General features: G+C 41.4%; 1 protein-coding gene across 1 annotated transcript in view; it reads left to right on the forward strand.

Moving 5' to 3' along the window:
* The window catches only part of UBE2O (ubiquitin conjugating enzyme E2 O), an 84,697-nt gene that overhangs the window by 33,470 nt on the left and 33,323 nt on the right, over window positions 1–17,904 (forward strand). Inside the window, exon 2 of the mRNA XM_034789761.1 lies at window positions 13,610–13,669. Within this exon, the coding sequence (XP_034645652.1) occupies window positions 13,610–13,669 (60 nt within the window). The remainder of the gene's footprint in view (window positions 1–13,609; window positions 13,670–17,904) is intronic.

A 17,904-nucleotide genomic window follows, 5' to 3' on the forward strand; every position in this document is an offset into this window, starting at 1 on the left:
CTCCCATAATTTCCTGCAACTGTGGAAATTTAGATTGATAAAAATGCTTAAAAATAAATATTGATGTTCTGTCAAAATTATAAAATGAAAATACATTGAATTCTGTCAGATCTATATTATATCAACCCCCCCCCCACACACACACACACACACACAAGTGTGTGAATGTGTGTATGATTTAAAATATAGAAACCCATATTTGGGGGTGAGGTGGCAAGACTATATATAAAAATAACAGGTCTTCAAAGGATCCATGTTTTCCTGGAGAAGAATGAATGTTTTTATCATCCTTTTTCTCCAGGAAAATGGTCTATAACTTGCATTAAAAATCCTGTATGTACTACTTCATTTTATATACACTTTGTATCCCACCACACTTGGAAGTATAAATACAGAGAAGGGAGAGAATTTGAGGAAGACTTCTTTTGTATCGTCTTCAATGCCTGACTACTTAGCTTCCTCTGACTTTCTTTTTATATAGCTGACAACATTCTCAAAGGTGTCCCCATAGGACTCATAGTAGCCCTTTTCACTGAGTCTTCTGTAACCAGATATTTACTATTCTGTAGTCCCACATACAGGTGTCTAGTCTCAGCTGTTCATACATCCTCTTTCTGTGTATAGTTAGTGTTGAGCTCCCTCTTCTCCAGAAAGAAGCGGATCCCTGTAACAGAATTGCCTCCTCCTCCCCACTCTCCTATTCAACAATCCGATTTTATAATCTGACTCAGTAGGACCACCTGATAGAAAACAGGATAGCTGACAGGGATTTCAGCTACACTGGTAGAAAATTGGAAAAGGGTTACAGAAATAGTTTGGCTCTTCTTAATTGTGATTGATGCTGTCCTTGTCTGGGCTGTTGGTTGCCTAGTAGAAAGCAAGAGACCTTTTTCTGGTACCTTGTCGTCTCGGGCTGGAGGGGACACTCTGAGCACTACCCGTTTATACGACTTTGCCTGTCCTTCAGTGTCTGCTACCCAAGAATCTCAAAGCACTCCACAGGAATTAGTGAGTTACTGTGCACCACCTCTTTGAAGTGGATAAGTAATACTCTGCCCGTTTCACGTATGGCAAAACTGAGACAGTCTAAGAGGCTTGCCCAAGCCCACACTGTGGATTTGTGACAGGGCAGAGAATAGTCCTGACTCTCACCCCAGCGTCTAACCAAAAGGACCAGGTCTCTCTTACAGGCAATGAATTAGTTACCTTTATCCCTGGATGCCCACTAACCTCTCCTATGGGCACACAGCCTCTTTCTTGCAAAGAGTGGTAGCCTTTGGCTTGACCTTGCAGCTAGACCTATCCTCACTGGTAACTTCAAAATGTGTCGTTTCCGAATTAGATTAGAAGTACACCCGTGGCTCTGTATGAAACAGTCGTCTTCTAGGCAACATGCCAGTGACTTGACCTTCTTGTGTCACTACGTAAAAATAGTTGAATGCTCCTTTGGTTCCGAGCCCCCAAGCCTTGCTTATTGTAAAACATGCTTTCATCCCAGGTATCTGTCACACATACCAGTTTAGATCTGGGCTTCCTACCTTGTGTAACTGGTGATGCCTCAAGTCACACTCCTACATCCTGATGGGGCTCAGGCAAGTATGTATTTGTTGTTCAGATATGATGGCCTTGGGTTGTTTGTAGTAACTATTACCAATTTTTGCAAATATTCCTAGGAGGAAGGGCAACTATTCCTAGAGGAAGGGCAAGTAGAGCCCACAAAGGCAGAGCCTATTTAGATTGTTTAAACCAGACAATGCAATGCCAAAGTATTCTTGTTTAGTTATTTCAGATTGACTGGAAAAGGTGGGAGGTTATATTAAGAACTCTGCATTCATGATGGTTGTCTGAGCAGAATGAAGGAAAGGGTTAATAAACAAGCTTGATTTGGCTTTCCACCTTCTTTGAACACATGATCTCACTGCTGCCTTCTCTCCTGTCTCCTCTCAATCATCCCTCCCTCCAGCTTCCTTCATCATGTCCCATTCTCAGTTTCATGCCTTGTTTTTCTCCCTATGCTTGGAAAATTCTCCCACCTATTGTCTGCGCAGAGCAATCTCTTCTCTTCCTTTAAATAACACAAGTATCCCCTCCTGTCTTGTTCTGCATGCTTTCCCTTACCCAAATTATTGCCTCATGGTTTGCCTTGACTCCTAGATTGTGAGTTCATTGGGCCAGGGAATGCACCTTGCTCTATTTTCAAATGTGTCGTATAAATTTGCAGAGATATGGAAATGGTTAATTACCAGTATAATAAATACATTTGACAGCTCCAGACAAGGGACATAAGTGACAATTCATGTTAAAGCTGGATTCCCTTGCCACAGAGCTCGGCGTGTACACAGTTTATAATTAAAACTGATGCGTGAACTTTGTCTCTTCTGAGCTGCTGCCATAGGAAATAGAGATGGGAGTTGATGATTTGCTTAGATATTTGAGAGGGCAGAGAAGTTTACTACCTTTCTTGAAAAAGGAAGAACGTGGGGAAGGCATCTTCTGGATCAAACGATCAAAAAGTTCTTTCCCACAAACGTCACTATTTCTATTGCTGTAGTTCCTAGGTACCCCAGTCATGGACCAGGACCCCATGGTTCTAGGCACTGTATAAACCAAACAAAAAGTTGGTCCTTATGAGTCCCTTGGGACAGGGACTCTCTCTGTTCTGTGTTTGTATAGCATCTAGAGGTCCTGGTCTATGACTATTAGTAAGATTCCTAGGTGCTAATATAATACAAAGATTATTAGTAGTAATAAGTATAAAGCAAAATGTATGGCTGGGACATTTGAATGAATTCAAAGAAACTAGAAAATATATCAATATAATATACATGCCGAGCTCTCTGTCAAGGGAATCCAGCTTTAACATGAATTGTCACTTATGTCCCTTGTCTGGACTTGTCAAATGTATTTTATACTGGTAACTAACCATTTCCATCTGTCAAAAAGTGGCCATCTAGAGCAGTGGTTCTCAACCAGGGGTACACGTACCCCTGGTGTGTGAGGGGGTACGCAGAGGTCTTCCAGGGGGTACATAAACTCATTTAGCTATTTGGTTACTTTACTATGGGTAATATGTTGATAGGAAAGACAGCTTGTTTAGTCTGAAGCGAAGAGTAAGAAGGGTCTTGAGCAACGGTTACAATTTTTAAACCAATCACGTGCTCCGTGAATTTAAAAGGCAGTCAATTTAAAACTTCCAGAAATGTGGAGGTCACCTGTCAAACATGCCATCTTGGGAGATTATAAAGACTGATGGTGTGGCTGAAGTTTAAAAAGATCAGTATAAGTGACCATCCTAGAACACTGGCAGTTGTGCAAGCTAAAGACAGTATTATAGAGTTAGCTATTCAAATCTGTTTTTTTATATCTGCTGATCACCAGTGAGTGTCAGGATTCTCTTGTCTCAATTCCCTCCCCCTCTCCCCTGCATGTTATTTCATAAATGACTCTTGGAAGGTAGGAAGTGTTACCTGCCTATGGGGGCAGAATACTAAACCAGGCGGGCCTATAATTTGATCTAACACAACAACTTGTGAGTGTTTCTTTGGGAGAGTCCTTTTGCAGACTGTTTGAAAATGTTACATGTCTAAAATGTAAAACACAGTTCATACTACTTTGTTGTAATTGGCATGTCTTGTGGCTTTCATACTGAAAAATGCCGACTTCGTGATGCTGCTTGTGTGAAACTGACTGTCAGAAATTATAAATAGGTTCAGACTCTGCTTCCCTGATGACCAGGGAACTGTACTGTATTAAAATCCATTTTAAGGGGGACTTTGTAATGCAAAAAGGAGGGAGGCAGTTGGGGTATCTAACTCCCCTGTATGCATTTTGAAAATCTCCCCTGTGGATTATCCAGTCATTATGGAATCTTTTTTTACATCTGTTAAAGAAGCCGCAAGTGGAGGCATGTTCTCGGACACTGGTCTCCTACAGTGCGTTTCAAGCAATGACACTTTTTGAGGCAGATGCCCACTGTCTTTGCGTGGGTTGGGTGTGTTTTTAAAACAACTGATCCTTGGGCACTTTGTAAATCTGTTTAATTTTAGCAGAGCTCCTTTGGAATGGGTCTGCTGGCCCTGGACATCACCTGAAGACTCTAGTGTGGCTCCAGACTCAGCCACAGGAGAGAACATGTTTAGATCTGTCTCAGCTCTCATCCATCTGAGGTTACGCTTCAACGTCACCTCCTGTAAAACAGTGTATTGCATTGATCACTTGGCTGTCTGGCCAGCTCCTGTATGCTTCAAATTGATTTTAAAAAAAATTAAAACCCCCTTGTGCTTTAGGAGCGTCATAATGTTTGGCTGCTTTTCACTTAAACATGGAGTAAGCACTGTCTAGTGAAAACCACTTTAGGACTCAAGTAGGGAGCTGAGCATTCCCAGATGATGGACCCTGAGAAATAGTCAGTTGGTAGGTCTGGGATACCTTGTATTTGAGATCATTAATGCAGGATATCTCTGCCAAAGATTTTTGTGTTTAATAAAACAAACAAACCCTTCCTATAGCTTTAACAAGAGGCGTTCAGTTACAGTATTTTGAGATACCTGAGTGAGGGGCACTTTTACAAAGTTTAAAGTCTTCCCTGTCCCCACTTTGCAGATTGGACCAATTATTGTGCCACAGTTTCCTAAAATCACACTAACCCAGAGTCAGAGCTGGGAACTCAGCTCAGGTCTCCTGATTCCCAAGGTGTGAGATCAGAACAGGAAGCTGCTTCCTAGTGTCTTGTCAAACACTTAGGGCTTGGCTACACTTAAAATGCTGCAGCGGCGCAGTTGTAGGGCTTCAGTGAAAACGCTACCTATGCTAACGGGAGGGGGTTCTCCTGTCAACATGGACAACCCACCTCCCAGAAAGGCGGTAGCTAGGTTGACGAGAGAATTCTTCTAGCACTGTCTACACTAGGGTTTTAACTGCGTCGCTCAGGGGTGTGGATTTTTCACACTCCTGGGTGATGTAATTGTACCGACCTACTTTCCTAGTGTAGACCAGACCTTAATCCGGGAGAGATCTGGAGCCTTATTCCAGGAGGGTACAATATATTTCAAATAAACAGACTATGGTGCTAGATCAGACTTTGAGCTTCTCACCTGGAATAGGTTGCAGGTGAGCCCCAGAGTAGATATTTGTGTCCTGCAGGAATAATCTGGAGATGCCACTGCCTATAACTCCTCAACCAATCAATGGGGGGGGGGAGCATTATTCACACTCTTGTGTAGCTTAATGGCTCCCTGCTTGTTATAATCCTCCAACTTCAGACCCATCGGGTTATAAGATTCCAGTTTCAGACAGTATTTGTTTTTTCCAATGGTCTGGTTAGCTTCCCTCCATAAGCCCCCTTCCCCAAATACACAACCATCCACCCCCTCAGGACACAGTGTGTTAGGAGTGAAGCTAACCTGAGCCACTTCTAGGATTGTATAGAACGCTGGCCGAAAAAAAACTGTGGGGAGTTGGTGACATGAAGATTTCTGGTTGATCCTCTTAATGTTCAAAATTATCCACTAAATGTTCAGCTCTGCCATTTTCTCCCACATAGTCATAGAATTGAAGGCCGGAAAGGGGACCTCTAGATCATCTAATCTGACCTCCTATGAATCATCAGCCTCCAAAGCCACCCAGCACCCACTCACTTTTCTCCCATTTCCCTAATTTTTTGGCAAATGTTTCCTCTGTGATACAATGGGGTCCGTGTAACACAAGTCTCTCTCTAAAGGGAAGTAACTTAAGATACAAAAGGGGACAATAGAGCATATGCCATGAAATAACAGACATACTGTATAAGTATCTCTGACATAACATTACTAGCTACACATTATTATTAAATCCCATTAGAAGCTTATGTTTCAGTAGCTCCTGGTGCTTCAGGCCATACTTGGAATCTTCGTTGTCTAACTTTATGCATTCAGACCTATGTTTAGGGCAGCTAAATAGCGGTGTTAAACACCAAAGTGCTAATTTAGGCACCTATATATGAATGTAAATAAACACTTGGAAATCTAAAACAGCTGTTTAGAAGGATCAGTGTGAATTTTGGTGACTAAAGTTAGATAACAAAGATTGAAAATTCAGTGCCAATTGCTGCTCTATTTAGCATCTTTAAATTTGGATTTAGGAGTCTCATTTTAGTAGCCAAATTTTGAAAACTTGGCCCTTACCTCCCACCCATCTTCTTGTGTGTCAAAGATGGGAAAATTATGGATCTAAGTGAGCATGTCATTGTAAAGACTTGCAAGGAGACCCGCTCCTCCCATATTAACCCAAAGACACAAAATCAAGGTCACTTATATTCAAGCATTGTTACCTGCCCAATTTAGGGCTCTCTTTCCTCCCCTTTGGGATGCAATGGCCCTCTATGGGTTAACGGGACCTTGTCCCAAAAAAGGAGCCTTTATCACACATTAAACATTCTTAAACTTGTACATGTATTTATTGACAATCAGCAATTAATCAGCAGAATGCACATGCCAAGCATCTGGTATTCACCACTCCTAATAAAGCAGACAGATGTCTCCCAATGGCTGGTCAGGATCCGATCTCGTCCAGGGCTTTGGCTTCCAGACAGTCTTTGGTCTTGAGCTGTATCCCAGAGTTAAGTTCCTATGAGCTCGTTTCCTGACCCTCATTATATAGTTAACAAGAAGATTTCCCTTATCTATGCCATTACCAATTATTTTACTCAAAGCACAGCTATGCAAAAATACTAGCCAGTTATTTTCACTATATAAAAATTCACATGCTTAAGAGTGCCTACTTATTAACGTTTGTGTTTTTCAAAGTTAGCAAAAACTTCTCAAGGTCTGCTTATCTTTATGCTTCATTAGTGGATTACGTTTGCAACGGCAAAACCTTATACTTTATATAATCAGGAAGAAGCTGCAGAAACTCGATGCTAGCTTGTCCATTCTCGCCCATTCTCATGACATTGTGAATATATATCTATCCCTGTTAGTAATGCTGCAGCTGATATTTTTCTTTGTCTGTCAAGGCCAAATTCTCCTGACTTTGTAGTTTTTATTTTCAACTTATGATGGTTAAACATAAAAGATAGCTGCAGGTTATGCTAAGACCGTACACAAGAAGGCTGTGGGTCATGTAAAGTCCAGGCCTCTCGTTTATAGCATTTGGTGACATCCACACAGTTTAGAATAGTGATGTCTGAATTAGGACAGAAGGGGGGATAGTTTTTGGGGGGAAGGTTGGAAGAAAGGGGTGGAATGCATGTGCTTTGGTGGGTTCTGGGATCCCAGTAAGGATTTTTTTGGAAGGGCAGCAGATTGAGGAAGGAAGGTATTTATTTCTGAAAGTTGCTTTGATATCCTTGTAGCACCTGCCCAGCAAGGAGCAGAGGGTCAATTACATTGAATAGCTTCAGAGATGGCTGTCAGAGTAGCTGCCTACTTGGGAAGGAAGCACTGTTTCTAGCACAACCCCCTCTGGAAAAAGCTCGGCTTCGTGAATTTTTAACTGCAGGAAGAGGCACCATGTTTGGGGGATGGAGTTAATTGAAAAGTGGGGCAAGAGAGAGTTGGAGGATGGGGGTATGGGGGCTGAAAGAACGAACAAGGCAGATTCAGGGTCCTCGTTTCCTGGTGTTATCAGGGAGAGCACTGCAATACTTCATTACCTGTTGCTGCAATAGACTCTTTCCCAAATCTTCGTTGCTAACTTGATTCTCTCTTCCCCCCCCCCCCCCCCGCTAGCCTTGGAACTACAGGTTTCCATGGCAACTTCAGAGGTGCTGAGTATATTATACCCCTTAAAAATAAAAATGCAAATGGGAATGGCTGGATATTTTTAACTGGGGCAGTGACCTGGAGGGACATCCAGAGGAGGCACGTTAGTTTTTAATTTTTGATATGGTTACAGCATATTGATTTGCGAAGATCTGCATTCCGTGCAGGAAAACCTGCTTGGAGGAGACTAAACCCATGGAAATTAGAACTAGAAAAAGTCAACAGACAATCCAGGCTGCCTCTCCCAGGGTCAGGGCAGGATTGTCCATTGGTGGATAAATAAAGATGAAGACTGATATGGATGGTGACACAATAAAGCTACTGTATCCTCACTTAGCCTCACACTTTTCATGGAAATTCTGGAACAATAGTAAATTCTAAATGTAACTGATTCTTTCTCTCCTCTTCTTTCATTTCACTAAAAATGAAAGCTTATCATCCCCCCCCCCCACACACACACACACAAAACATACTTGTCCACCCTTTCTTTAGGTGTCTGAGCAAGATTTACATGTATTTAGCAAGAGTGCTTGAAACTGATTTTTTTTTTTTTAAAGGCCATGACACAAGATGATGGAGTAGGGGTGGGGCAAAGCACCAGGCCATGTGAAAGGAAGGAGAAATAGAGATTGCCATCAGGCCAGTGCAGGTCAGAACTTGGCTTACTAACATTCTTGTTGGTGATATCATTTACTTAATTTCACTTCAGACCAAACTAATAGAAATAGTTGCAGTAAAATAAAAATTGGATGGGAAGAACCGATTCACTCATCTAGCCCATCACCATCCCAGACAGTACGTAACTGTTCTTTACAGTATATTTTCTAGAGTTTCTGCTAAAAGCAGCCAGTCTCCTTGTTTTTGAGGTGTGGGAGGAAAATGCCTCGCATTTTCTTTTTATGAAAGGCTGCCATCTGCCCTTAGGTTCTAAAGAAGGATCTTTCTTATTTTCTTCTCACTGCTGCTCCTCCATTTTAACATTTATATTTCCAGAGTTAATTCTCCTTGCATATAATAAAATATGCATGCTCCGACACTAACTAGTGGGTATAATCAAGACTGGTTATTTTCTCCCCACCTTTTTATTGCAGCACACTCCTTGTTATATCTGACGTAACTACATATGACGTTTGTGTTACATGACTTTTTTGCTGGTGAAAGGATGAGGGCTGAAGTCTCAGCTTGGGTAACATCAAGGGCAAGTTGCCGCCTTATTGTCATCCCTGCTAGTTTCCAAACTCCTAAATTGGAGAGCATCTCTGTAAGGGTAGTTCAATCTCCAGGACCCACTTGGTCAGTGGCTCCTCCCCTCTGAGCCTACGAGAGGTGCAGTTGTCGTGCCTTTTTGTGATGTGAGTTCCGGTCCATTAGTAGACAAAAAGAAACAATTCACTTCCTGTAGGATGCATTTGTTCTTAATACTGTTGCTTGTTTCTCCAGGGTAAGCTTGTTCTCTAGCTTGAAAATCTCACTTCATCCTGAACAGAGAACAGACTATTCAGTATTATCATGTGTGACAGTGTTGCCTGCTTATAGTGAACACTTGCTTTGCAGCTGCACTCTTTGTGGTTGTATTTTTTTTTGCATGCAGAAATACTTTTCACTTTTATCCCTGTGGAAACTGTGAAGTTAAAATATCCCATCACTGCCCCACAGGGCGAAAAGGCCAATGTCGTGTGTGTGTGTATATGTATGTATATATATGTATATAATGTGTGCATGCATTTTCCCCTGTATTTTGATTGGATAACGAGTGACCCCACTTAAACTGCGCCCCCTCCCCCCCCATGCAAATATATCAGTGGAGAAAGTGTCATTGTGGTAGTGAAATTCCAAGCATAACCAAAGTACTATCGTGAAAATTGTTATATTCAAAATGTAGGCACTTGTTGATTTTTTTTTTTTTTTTAAGCATATGAGTGTGTCCTATTTCAGAGCACTCTCTGAGGACTTGTCACTTTTGTGTATAAAATAAACACACAGGTTATTTTATTGGAGTACCAACAGAGCTAGTTGTTCAAAAAACAATCTCAATAGCATTTCTATTCAGGAAATATTTGCTGTTTATGGCTTCAAACTAGATCGCTACTTTACCTGACACAATTCTTGGCACTTGTGGCTCTTCTGAATCATCCAAACAAATTGCTCTGCTTTGATCTGTTAACATACAGGGTGGCTGTCTGAGAGGAAATCTCATTAGCTTTAATGAGTTAAGTGGTTAAATCTCGTGCATCACAATGAGAATTTAACCCTAGCATATCCGGAGTAGTCTACAAAGACCAGGAGGTACTTTTTAAGAAGTTGTGCATATGGTAACAAACAACTCAGGTTTTTAAACTGGAATAAATTGTCATAAATATCAGCTGTTAACTTGCTGCTGAAAGTAAGTGATGAAATGATTTGTATTCCTCCCACACTATCGTCGTCCCCTCCCTCCCACCCCCGAAAGGGCGAAGTGTTATCAGACCTGGAAAAAGATGTTGCAGACTAGTATTTCGCTGCTAAAATGAGGATGGTGCCTTTTTGGCTATGGATTTGCTGCGAAGCTCAAAGTCAGGTATATTACATGGTGCTGAGGCCTTGGCTACACTGGCGCTGTACAGCGCTGCAACTTGCTGCGCTCAGGGGTGTGAAAACGCCCCTCCCTCCCGAGCGCAGCAAGTGCAGCGCTGTAAAGCGCCAGTGTAATCAGCGCCTGCAGCGCTGCACACTCGCTTGCAGCGCTGCAAGCTATTCCCCTCAGAGAGTGAATTCCCAAGTGTAGCCAAGGAGAGTGCTGTCAATCTGGGACAAAGCATCTGACTAGTGGAGCTGAATGCCAGGGCTACTCAGGAATAGCAAAGCAGGTGCCTATTCAAGGAATTGCTATTTCAGATTCCTACTGGCATTATCAAGGCATGTGATTTGAATGCAGAAGCCTCATCACCATATTGATTTTCATAGAGCGACATATAGCGAATGAGATGTAGGTTTAAAGGTACTCTAAATATTTAGTTAGTTACTTCGACTGAGGGGCTGTACTTCAGTTGAAGACAGTATTGGTCTGCTAGGCACAAATAGAGGAGGAGAAGGAGAGAGAGGAAACTTGAGTGAGCTGAATATCGGGTATTCACGAAAAGGCATCCTATTTTTAATCTTTTTTTATTATTATTATTTTTTATTTGGTCTTATCTGGGATTTGGTAGTTTTCTGTGTAATGACAGATTTTCTAAATATTGTGATAGGATGTCAGGTGCTGGAATCCTGCATGTAGATGTAGCACTGCTTTGCTCACTCATCCTGGCACCCAAACCAGGTTCATCTTATTGGCTGCACTAGAGAATTGTAAAATAGTTGAGCTTTGCTTAGGGCAGAGAGTTTTAGAATCAGGGACAGAGATGAGTTGCAGAGAGCAACTCTAGTGCATTGTATTTTAAGAAGGATCTGAAGATGAGGCTGTTTTTATTTAAGTTAACAGTGAAGAAAAATCCCAGGAAGGATGTATATTCAGGCCACTTCGTTCTTGAGTTTGTGTGTGTGTAAACTGTTAGGAGCAGGCTGGGACCAATATTCGTTTGCAACTTCTTATTGTAATAAATTTATGCAACGTGTAAGTTCGATCACTCTTGCTTGACATAACATCCTGTCACAATTGGGGATCTACCAGACACTATATTTAATAACAAAGAAGTGTGATTTAGTAAGTAATTGTTTAATTTATGTTGTGTTTTTCAACACCAGTGTCATTGCAATTAAATTACTCTAATTCATGTTAAAATATAAGCGTAAATGGTACACTCTGAATAACAGAATAAGTTAATTCTTTAAAATATCAGAGTGCAGTTTATGGTTAAGTATTTATTGGAATGTAAACACTGTAATTACCTGTGGTTTATTATTAAAATAACTATGTACTTACGGTACCTTTTCAATGAAGAATTTCTAACAGCTTTATAAAAACTTAACCCTCAATACTCCTGAGAGTTGAGGGGAGGAGATGTCTCAAACAGGCATAAGAAATTAACATGCTCAAAGATATACAGTGGTAGTGTTCTGACTCCCAGTCCCATTTTAACCATTCAGCTCAGTATAGTTAATTGTGTGTTACTTTATGGGTTTTCAGTAAAATATGACAGTACATCCTAGGATGTTTTGGTTCCAGCACTTGCCCTTAGATTACAAATTTTTGACTAAATCGCTAATCCAAGCCTCAGGCTACAGCTTGGATTTCTACCAAATGCCGATGAAGCAGTATTGAATTTTGGGATCAAGATTGATTGGGGAAAAGCAGTTCATGGCTTTCAAGGTCAAAAGGGACCATTCGTCTGACCTCCTGTATAATTTAAGCCATAGAACATCCCAAAATAGTTTCTAGCGCATATATTTTAGAAAAACATCCAATCTGGATTTTAAAGTTGTCAGTGAAGGAGAATCCACAACAACCCTTGGCAAAAACAACGAGGAGTCCGGTGGCACCTTAAAGACTAACTGATTTATTTGGGCATAAGCTTTTGCGGGTAAAAAATCCCACTTCTCCACGAAAGTTTATGCCCGAATAAATCTGTTAATCTTTAAAGTGCCACTGGACTCCTCTTTGTTTTTGTGCATACCGGCTAACATGGCTACCCCTCTGATACTTGGAACCCTTGGCAAGTTTTTTCCAATGGTTGGATAGATGATGCAGTGTTAAAAGTTTATCTTGAGAGTAATCTGCTAATCAGTGGTTCTATCCTAGTTCTTGTAGATCCCAGAACACTTGTCCAAAATGGCCGTAATGAACATTTTCAGGGATGAAAATGCTGTACGGACAATAGTTAATGTGCCTTCTCAACACCTCTGGAAACTATGTTAGTATTCCCATGTTTAATTGAGATTGTGATCTTTCTAAAGCTGCATTAGATCATTGGCAGAACTGGAGTTAGAAGTACCTGTCTCTTACTACTACGTTTAATCCACCAAACCACGTTGCCTCATCCCCTCCCTGGCTCAGTTCAGTGAGTTCTGATGCCCAAGGCTGTGTGTGAGCTATTGTTGAGCATGTAATGGTTGTTCGACTACTCCATTTGCTGCCACAGTCGCTTTGGAACTAATTTCTAACTCATTACTGTAAAGTGCTTTGAGAAGCCTGGAGTCTGAAAGGTGATATATATGAACAAATCTTAGCCTCTGCTTTTAATGCTGTGTTCTGATACAAGAACGTTATCTGCTGGGACTGCTGAGTGAAACAGAAGGCATAAACAATGTCTCGTATACTGTAGACGATGACTTCTTAACATTTTTTTGCTGCAGGGCTAGAGAATCTCTGCACTTGACTGGTTTTACAGGGAGCGTTTGCTGCGATGGGGAAGCACGGTGTAACAAATCACATCCCTAGCTAGTTAAGATTTGGCTTTCCAAGAGCTGCACAAGACGCTCTTGGCTAAATGGGATTACCACAGAGTTTTGGGGTCTTGTGTGCGATGCTTGACTGGTTAGATGAATAGTGCAGGACAAAGGGGAACTGCCCTATGTGATCTACTTTCACCCCCCTCTCCACCAAAGGATACTGAAATATGGGTTGGGAGAGCCAGGAACTGAGTCAAGATTTCTGTGTCCTATTCCTGGTGTTGCAGCGTAATTGATTTGCAGCAAAACTATGGACAGGTCACGTAATTGCCGTGTTTCAGAGCTACAAAATGGGTATAATGCCTTCCTTGAAAGGTGCTGAGAGGGTTAATCCAGTGTCTATAAAAGCACTTTGCGAGCCTCTGCTGAAATGCCCTATATTCCAGAAGCATGAAGTATTAACAGCTAAATAGACTATTTCACTTACTTTGTCCTAGTTTTTCACCAAATGTTGTCTGAGGTCACTAAACCTGGTCTCTTTTTTTTTTTTTCCCCTCTTCTCCTAGCTGAAGCTTGAGGATCGCTCAGTCGTCCCTCGGGATGTGGTCAGACACATGAGCTCAAATGTAAGTGCTGCTTTTAAAAGATCATGATACTGCTCCATGGATATCTAAGGTGGGCCAAAACACCGAAATTGAAGTCAAACCCACCCAGAAAGTATCCAACAGCTTCATTTTTTAGTGTATTAGCAGATACAGTGTTATCCTTTGACAGCAAACTGTGGTTAGAAATGTAGTATCTATCATAGTGCATAACTGAAAGAGATGGAGGTCTCTTGAGTAGGTAAGGCTGATAATCTCAGATAATTGAACAAAAAGCTTGCCTATCCTCTGAGCTTTAAATTTAAAGGATAAGTGTCCCTGTACCCATAATGGTGAAGCATCCCACATAGAGCATAAGAACGGCCATACTGGGTAAGACCAAATATCCAGCAAGCCCAGTATCCTGTCTCTGGCAGTGGCTTCAGAAGGAATGAACAAAACAGGGCAATTTATAGAGTGATCCATCCTCTGTCGTCCAGTCCCAGCTTCTGGCAGTTGGAGATTTAGGGACATCTAGGGCATGGGGTTGTGTCCCATCTTGGCTAATAGTCTTTGACAGACCTATTCGTCATGAACTTATCTAATTATTTTTTGAACCCAGTTATATTCTTGGTCTTCACAACATCCCCTGGCAACAAGTTCCACAGGGTGACTGTGCACTGTGTGAAGAAATACTTCCTTTTGTTTGTTTTAAACCTGTTGCCTGTTAATCTCATCGGGTGACCCCTTAGTTCTTGTGTTATGTAAAGGGGTAAATAATACTTCCTTATTCACTTTCTCCACACCATTTGTGATTTGATAGACTTCTATCAGAACCCTCCTTAGTTGTGTCTGTTCTAAAATGAACAGTTCCAGGCCAGGTCTACACTACACATTTACTTCTATATAGCTACATCACTCAGGGGTGTGAAAAATCCGAACCCCTGAGCGACGTAGTTATACTGACCATAACCTCCTGCGTAGACAGCAGCTGTGTTGTCAACATAGCTACCACCTCTCACGGAGGTTAAGTTATTAAGCCGATGGGAGAGCTCTCTCCCATCAGCTTAGAGTGTCTTCATCAGAAGCACTACAGTGGTGCAGCTACATTGATGCAGTTGTGCTGATGCAAGTTTCTAGTGTAGACCTGCCCCCCGTCTTTTTAATCTCTCCTCATATGGAAGCTGTTCCATACCCCTAATAGTTTTTGTTGACTTTCTCTGCATCTTTTCCATTTCTGATGTATCTTTTTTGTGATGAGATGACCAAAACCGCACACTGTATTCAAGGTGTGGGCATGCCATGGGTTTATATAGTGGCATTATGATATTAGTTGTCTTATCTGTCTCGTTCCTAGCGTTCTTTTGGCTTTTTTTGACTGCCGTTGCACATTGAATAAATGTTTTCAGGGAATTATCCACAGTGACTCCAAGATCTTTTTCTTGAGTGATAACCGCTAATGTACACTCCATCATTTTGAATGTATACTTGGAGGATTGTTTTCCAAAGTGCATTACTTTATTACTTTGCATTTACCAGCATTAAATTTAACCTGCCATTTTGTTGCCCAGTCACCCAATTTTGTGAGATCCCTTTGTGACTTTTCACAGTCAGCTTTGGACTTAACTATCTTGAGTAATTTAGTATTGTCTGCAAATGTTTCCACCTCACTGTTCACCCTTTTTTTCGAGATCACTTATGAATCTGTTGAACAGCACTGGTCCTAGTACAGCTCCATGGGGGAACCCTGCTATTTACCTCTCTCCATTGTGAAAACTGACTATTTATTCCTACCCTTTTGTTTCCTATCTTTTAACCAGTTACTGATCCATGAGAGGACGTTCCCTCTTAGCCCATGACTGCTTACTTTGCTTAAGAGCCTTTGGTGAGGCATCTTGTCAAAGGTTTTCTGAAAGTCCAACTACACTATATCCACTGGATCACCCTGGTCCACATGCTTGTTGACTCCTTTGGAGAATTCTAATAGCTTGGTGAGGCATGATTTCCCTTTACAAAGCCATATTGACTTCTCCCCAGCATATCGTGTTTATCTGTGTCTGATGATTTTGTTCTTTACTATAGTTTCAATCAATTTGCCTAGTGCTTAAGTTAAGTTTACTGGGCTATAATTGCCAGGATCACCTCTGAAGCTTTTTTAAAAAAAATTCAGCATTATATTAGCTACCCTCCAGTCATCTGTACCAAGGCCGATTTAAGCAATAGGTTACATACCACGGTTAGTAGTTCTGCAATTTTATATTGGAGTTCCTTCAGAACCCTTGGTTGAATACCATCTGGTCCTGGTGACTTATTACTGATTGCTTTATCGCTTCGTTCCAAAACCACCTCTACTGATGTCTCAGTCTGGGACAAATCCTCAGATTTGTCACCTAAAAAGAATGGCTCAGGTGTGGGGATCTACCCCATAACCTCTGCAGTGAACATGATGCAAAGAAATCATTTAGCTTCTCTGCAATAGCCTAGTCTTCCTCAAGTGCTCTCTTAGCACCTTGATCATCAAGTGGTCCTTCTGACTGTTTGGCAGGTATCCTGCTTCTGCTTTACTTAATAAAAAGGTTGCTGTCAGTTTTTGTGTGCTTGGCTAGTTGCTCTTCAGAATCTTTCTTGGTCTGCCTTATTATAGTTTTACAATTGACTTGCCAGAGTTTATGCTCCTTTCTATTTTCCTCACTAGGATTTGACTTCCAATTTTAATGGATGCCTTTTTGCCTCTAGCCACCTCTTTTACTCTGCTGTTTAGCCATGGTGGTATTTGTTTGGTCCTCTTACTATTTTTTTTTTTAATTTGGGGCATACATTTAGTTTGAGCCTCTGTTTATGGTATTTTTAAATAATATCCATGCCACTTGCAGGCATTTCAGCCTTGTGATTGTTTCTTTAAATTTCCATTTAACTAGCTTCCTCTTTTTTATGTGGTTCCCCTTTTTGAAGTTAAATGCAACCATGGTGGGTTTCTCTGCCGTTTTTCCCCCTTACAAGGATGTTAAATTTAATTACAGGATGGTCCCTATTACCAAGCATTTCTGTGCAAATCTTGGACCCGATTCTGTGCTTCATTTAGGACTAATTCAAGAATTACCTCTCCCATTGTGGGTTGCAGGGCAAGCTGCTCCAAGAAGCAGTCATTTAATGTGTCTAGAAATTTTATCTCTGCATTCCGTCCTGAGGTGACACATACTCAGTCAATATGAGGATAGTTGAAATCCCCCATTATTATTGCATTTTCTGCCTTCGTAGGCTCTTTAATCTTCTTGAGGATTTCACAGTCACTGTCCTGGTCATGTGATCAGTCTATTCCTTCTGCTAAACTCTTATTGTTCAAGCATGGAATTTCTATCCATAGAGATAGAAAGTTGGATTCATTTAAGATTTTGATCTTTGACTTTAGGCTTTCTTTCACATATGGTGCCACTCCCCCACCAGTGCGACCTAGTCTGTCATTCCTGTGTATTTTGTACCCTGGTATTACCGTATCCCATTTATTATCCTAATTCCACCAAGTTTTCGTGATGCCTATTATATCAATTTCCTCATTTACTGCCAGGCACTCTAGTTCACCCATCTTAGTATTTAGACTTCTAGCATTTGTATATAAGCATTCGTACGCTTTGGCAATATTCAGTTGTTTGCCTTCATGCGTGATATTTAAGTGGGACTCTTTTACACTCACCCATGGGGCGGCAGTGGAGGTGGTGCAGAATGCTCTTTGGAAGCAGCAATTCACTCAACACTTTACCTTTACTCCCACCTTGGTGTGTGCTGGAGCATTAATCGGAGACTGTGCCATAGGAGCTGACCCAGCATTGGAGCAACATGAGAGTTTCCAATACCATGTTGAGGGTAAGGTGTATGACTCTCGCTTCTAGTGTCTGGACTTCAAAGGTTGGGTTTTTGTTTTTGAGAGTGGGGGATAGGGACAAAGGTGAAGTGGGAATCCCACACTGTGTGAGGTTTGTACCATAGGCTCTCCCGTTTTCCCAGCTCACCTGAAGCTGTCTCATCTGCACATACGGTTACATTTCTTGCTTTGAAACCTGTAGATCTCCTGCCTTTTCACATTCTAGGCACAGAATTCCCAAGCCATCTCAGAGGTGTCCCCCTGAACTTAGCTCAAGTCTTGTCCATCACATGCAACACTCTTGCTGTTTTGCAAGGGGAGACTTGTTTCATTATCAAGTTTAAGCCAGTACAGTAGTTCCACATACTGGCTGAATCACCTCTCTAGGTACTGCTGCTGAGCCTAGCCACATTAAAATTCA

This window comes from Trachemys scripta, chromosome 14 (assembly GCF_013100865.1).
Source record: "Trachemys scripta elegans isolate TJP31775 chromosome 14, CAS_Tse_1.0, whole genome shotgun sequence".
Classification (NCBI taxonomy): domain Eukaryota; kingdom Metazoa; phylum Chordata; order Testudines; family Emydidae; genus Trachemys; species Trachemys scripta.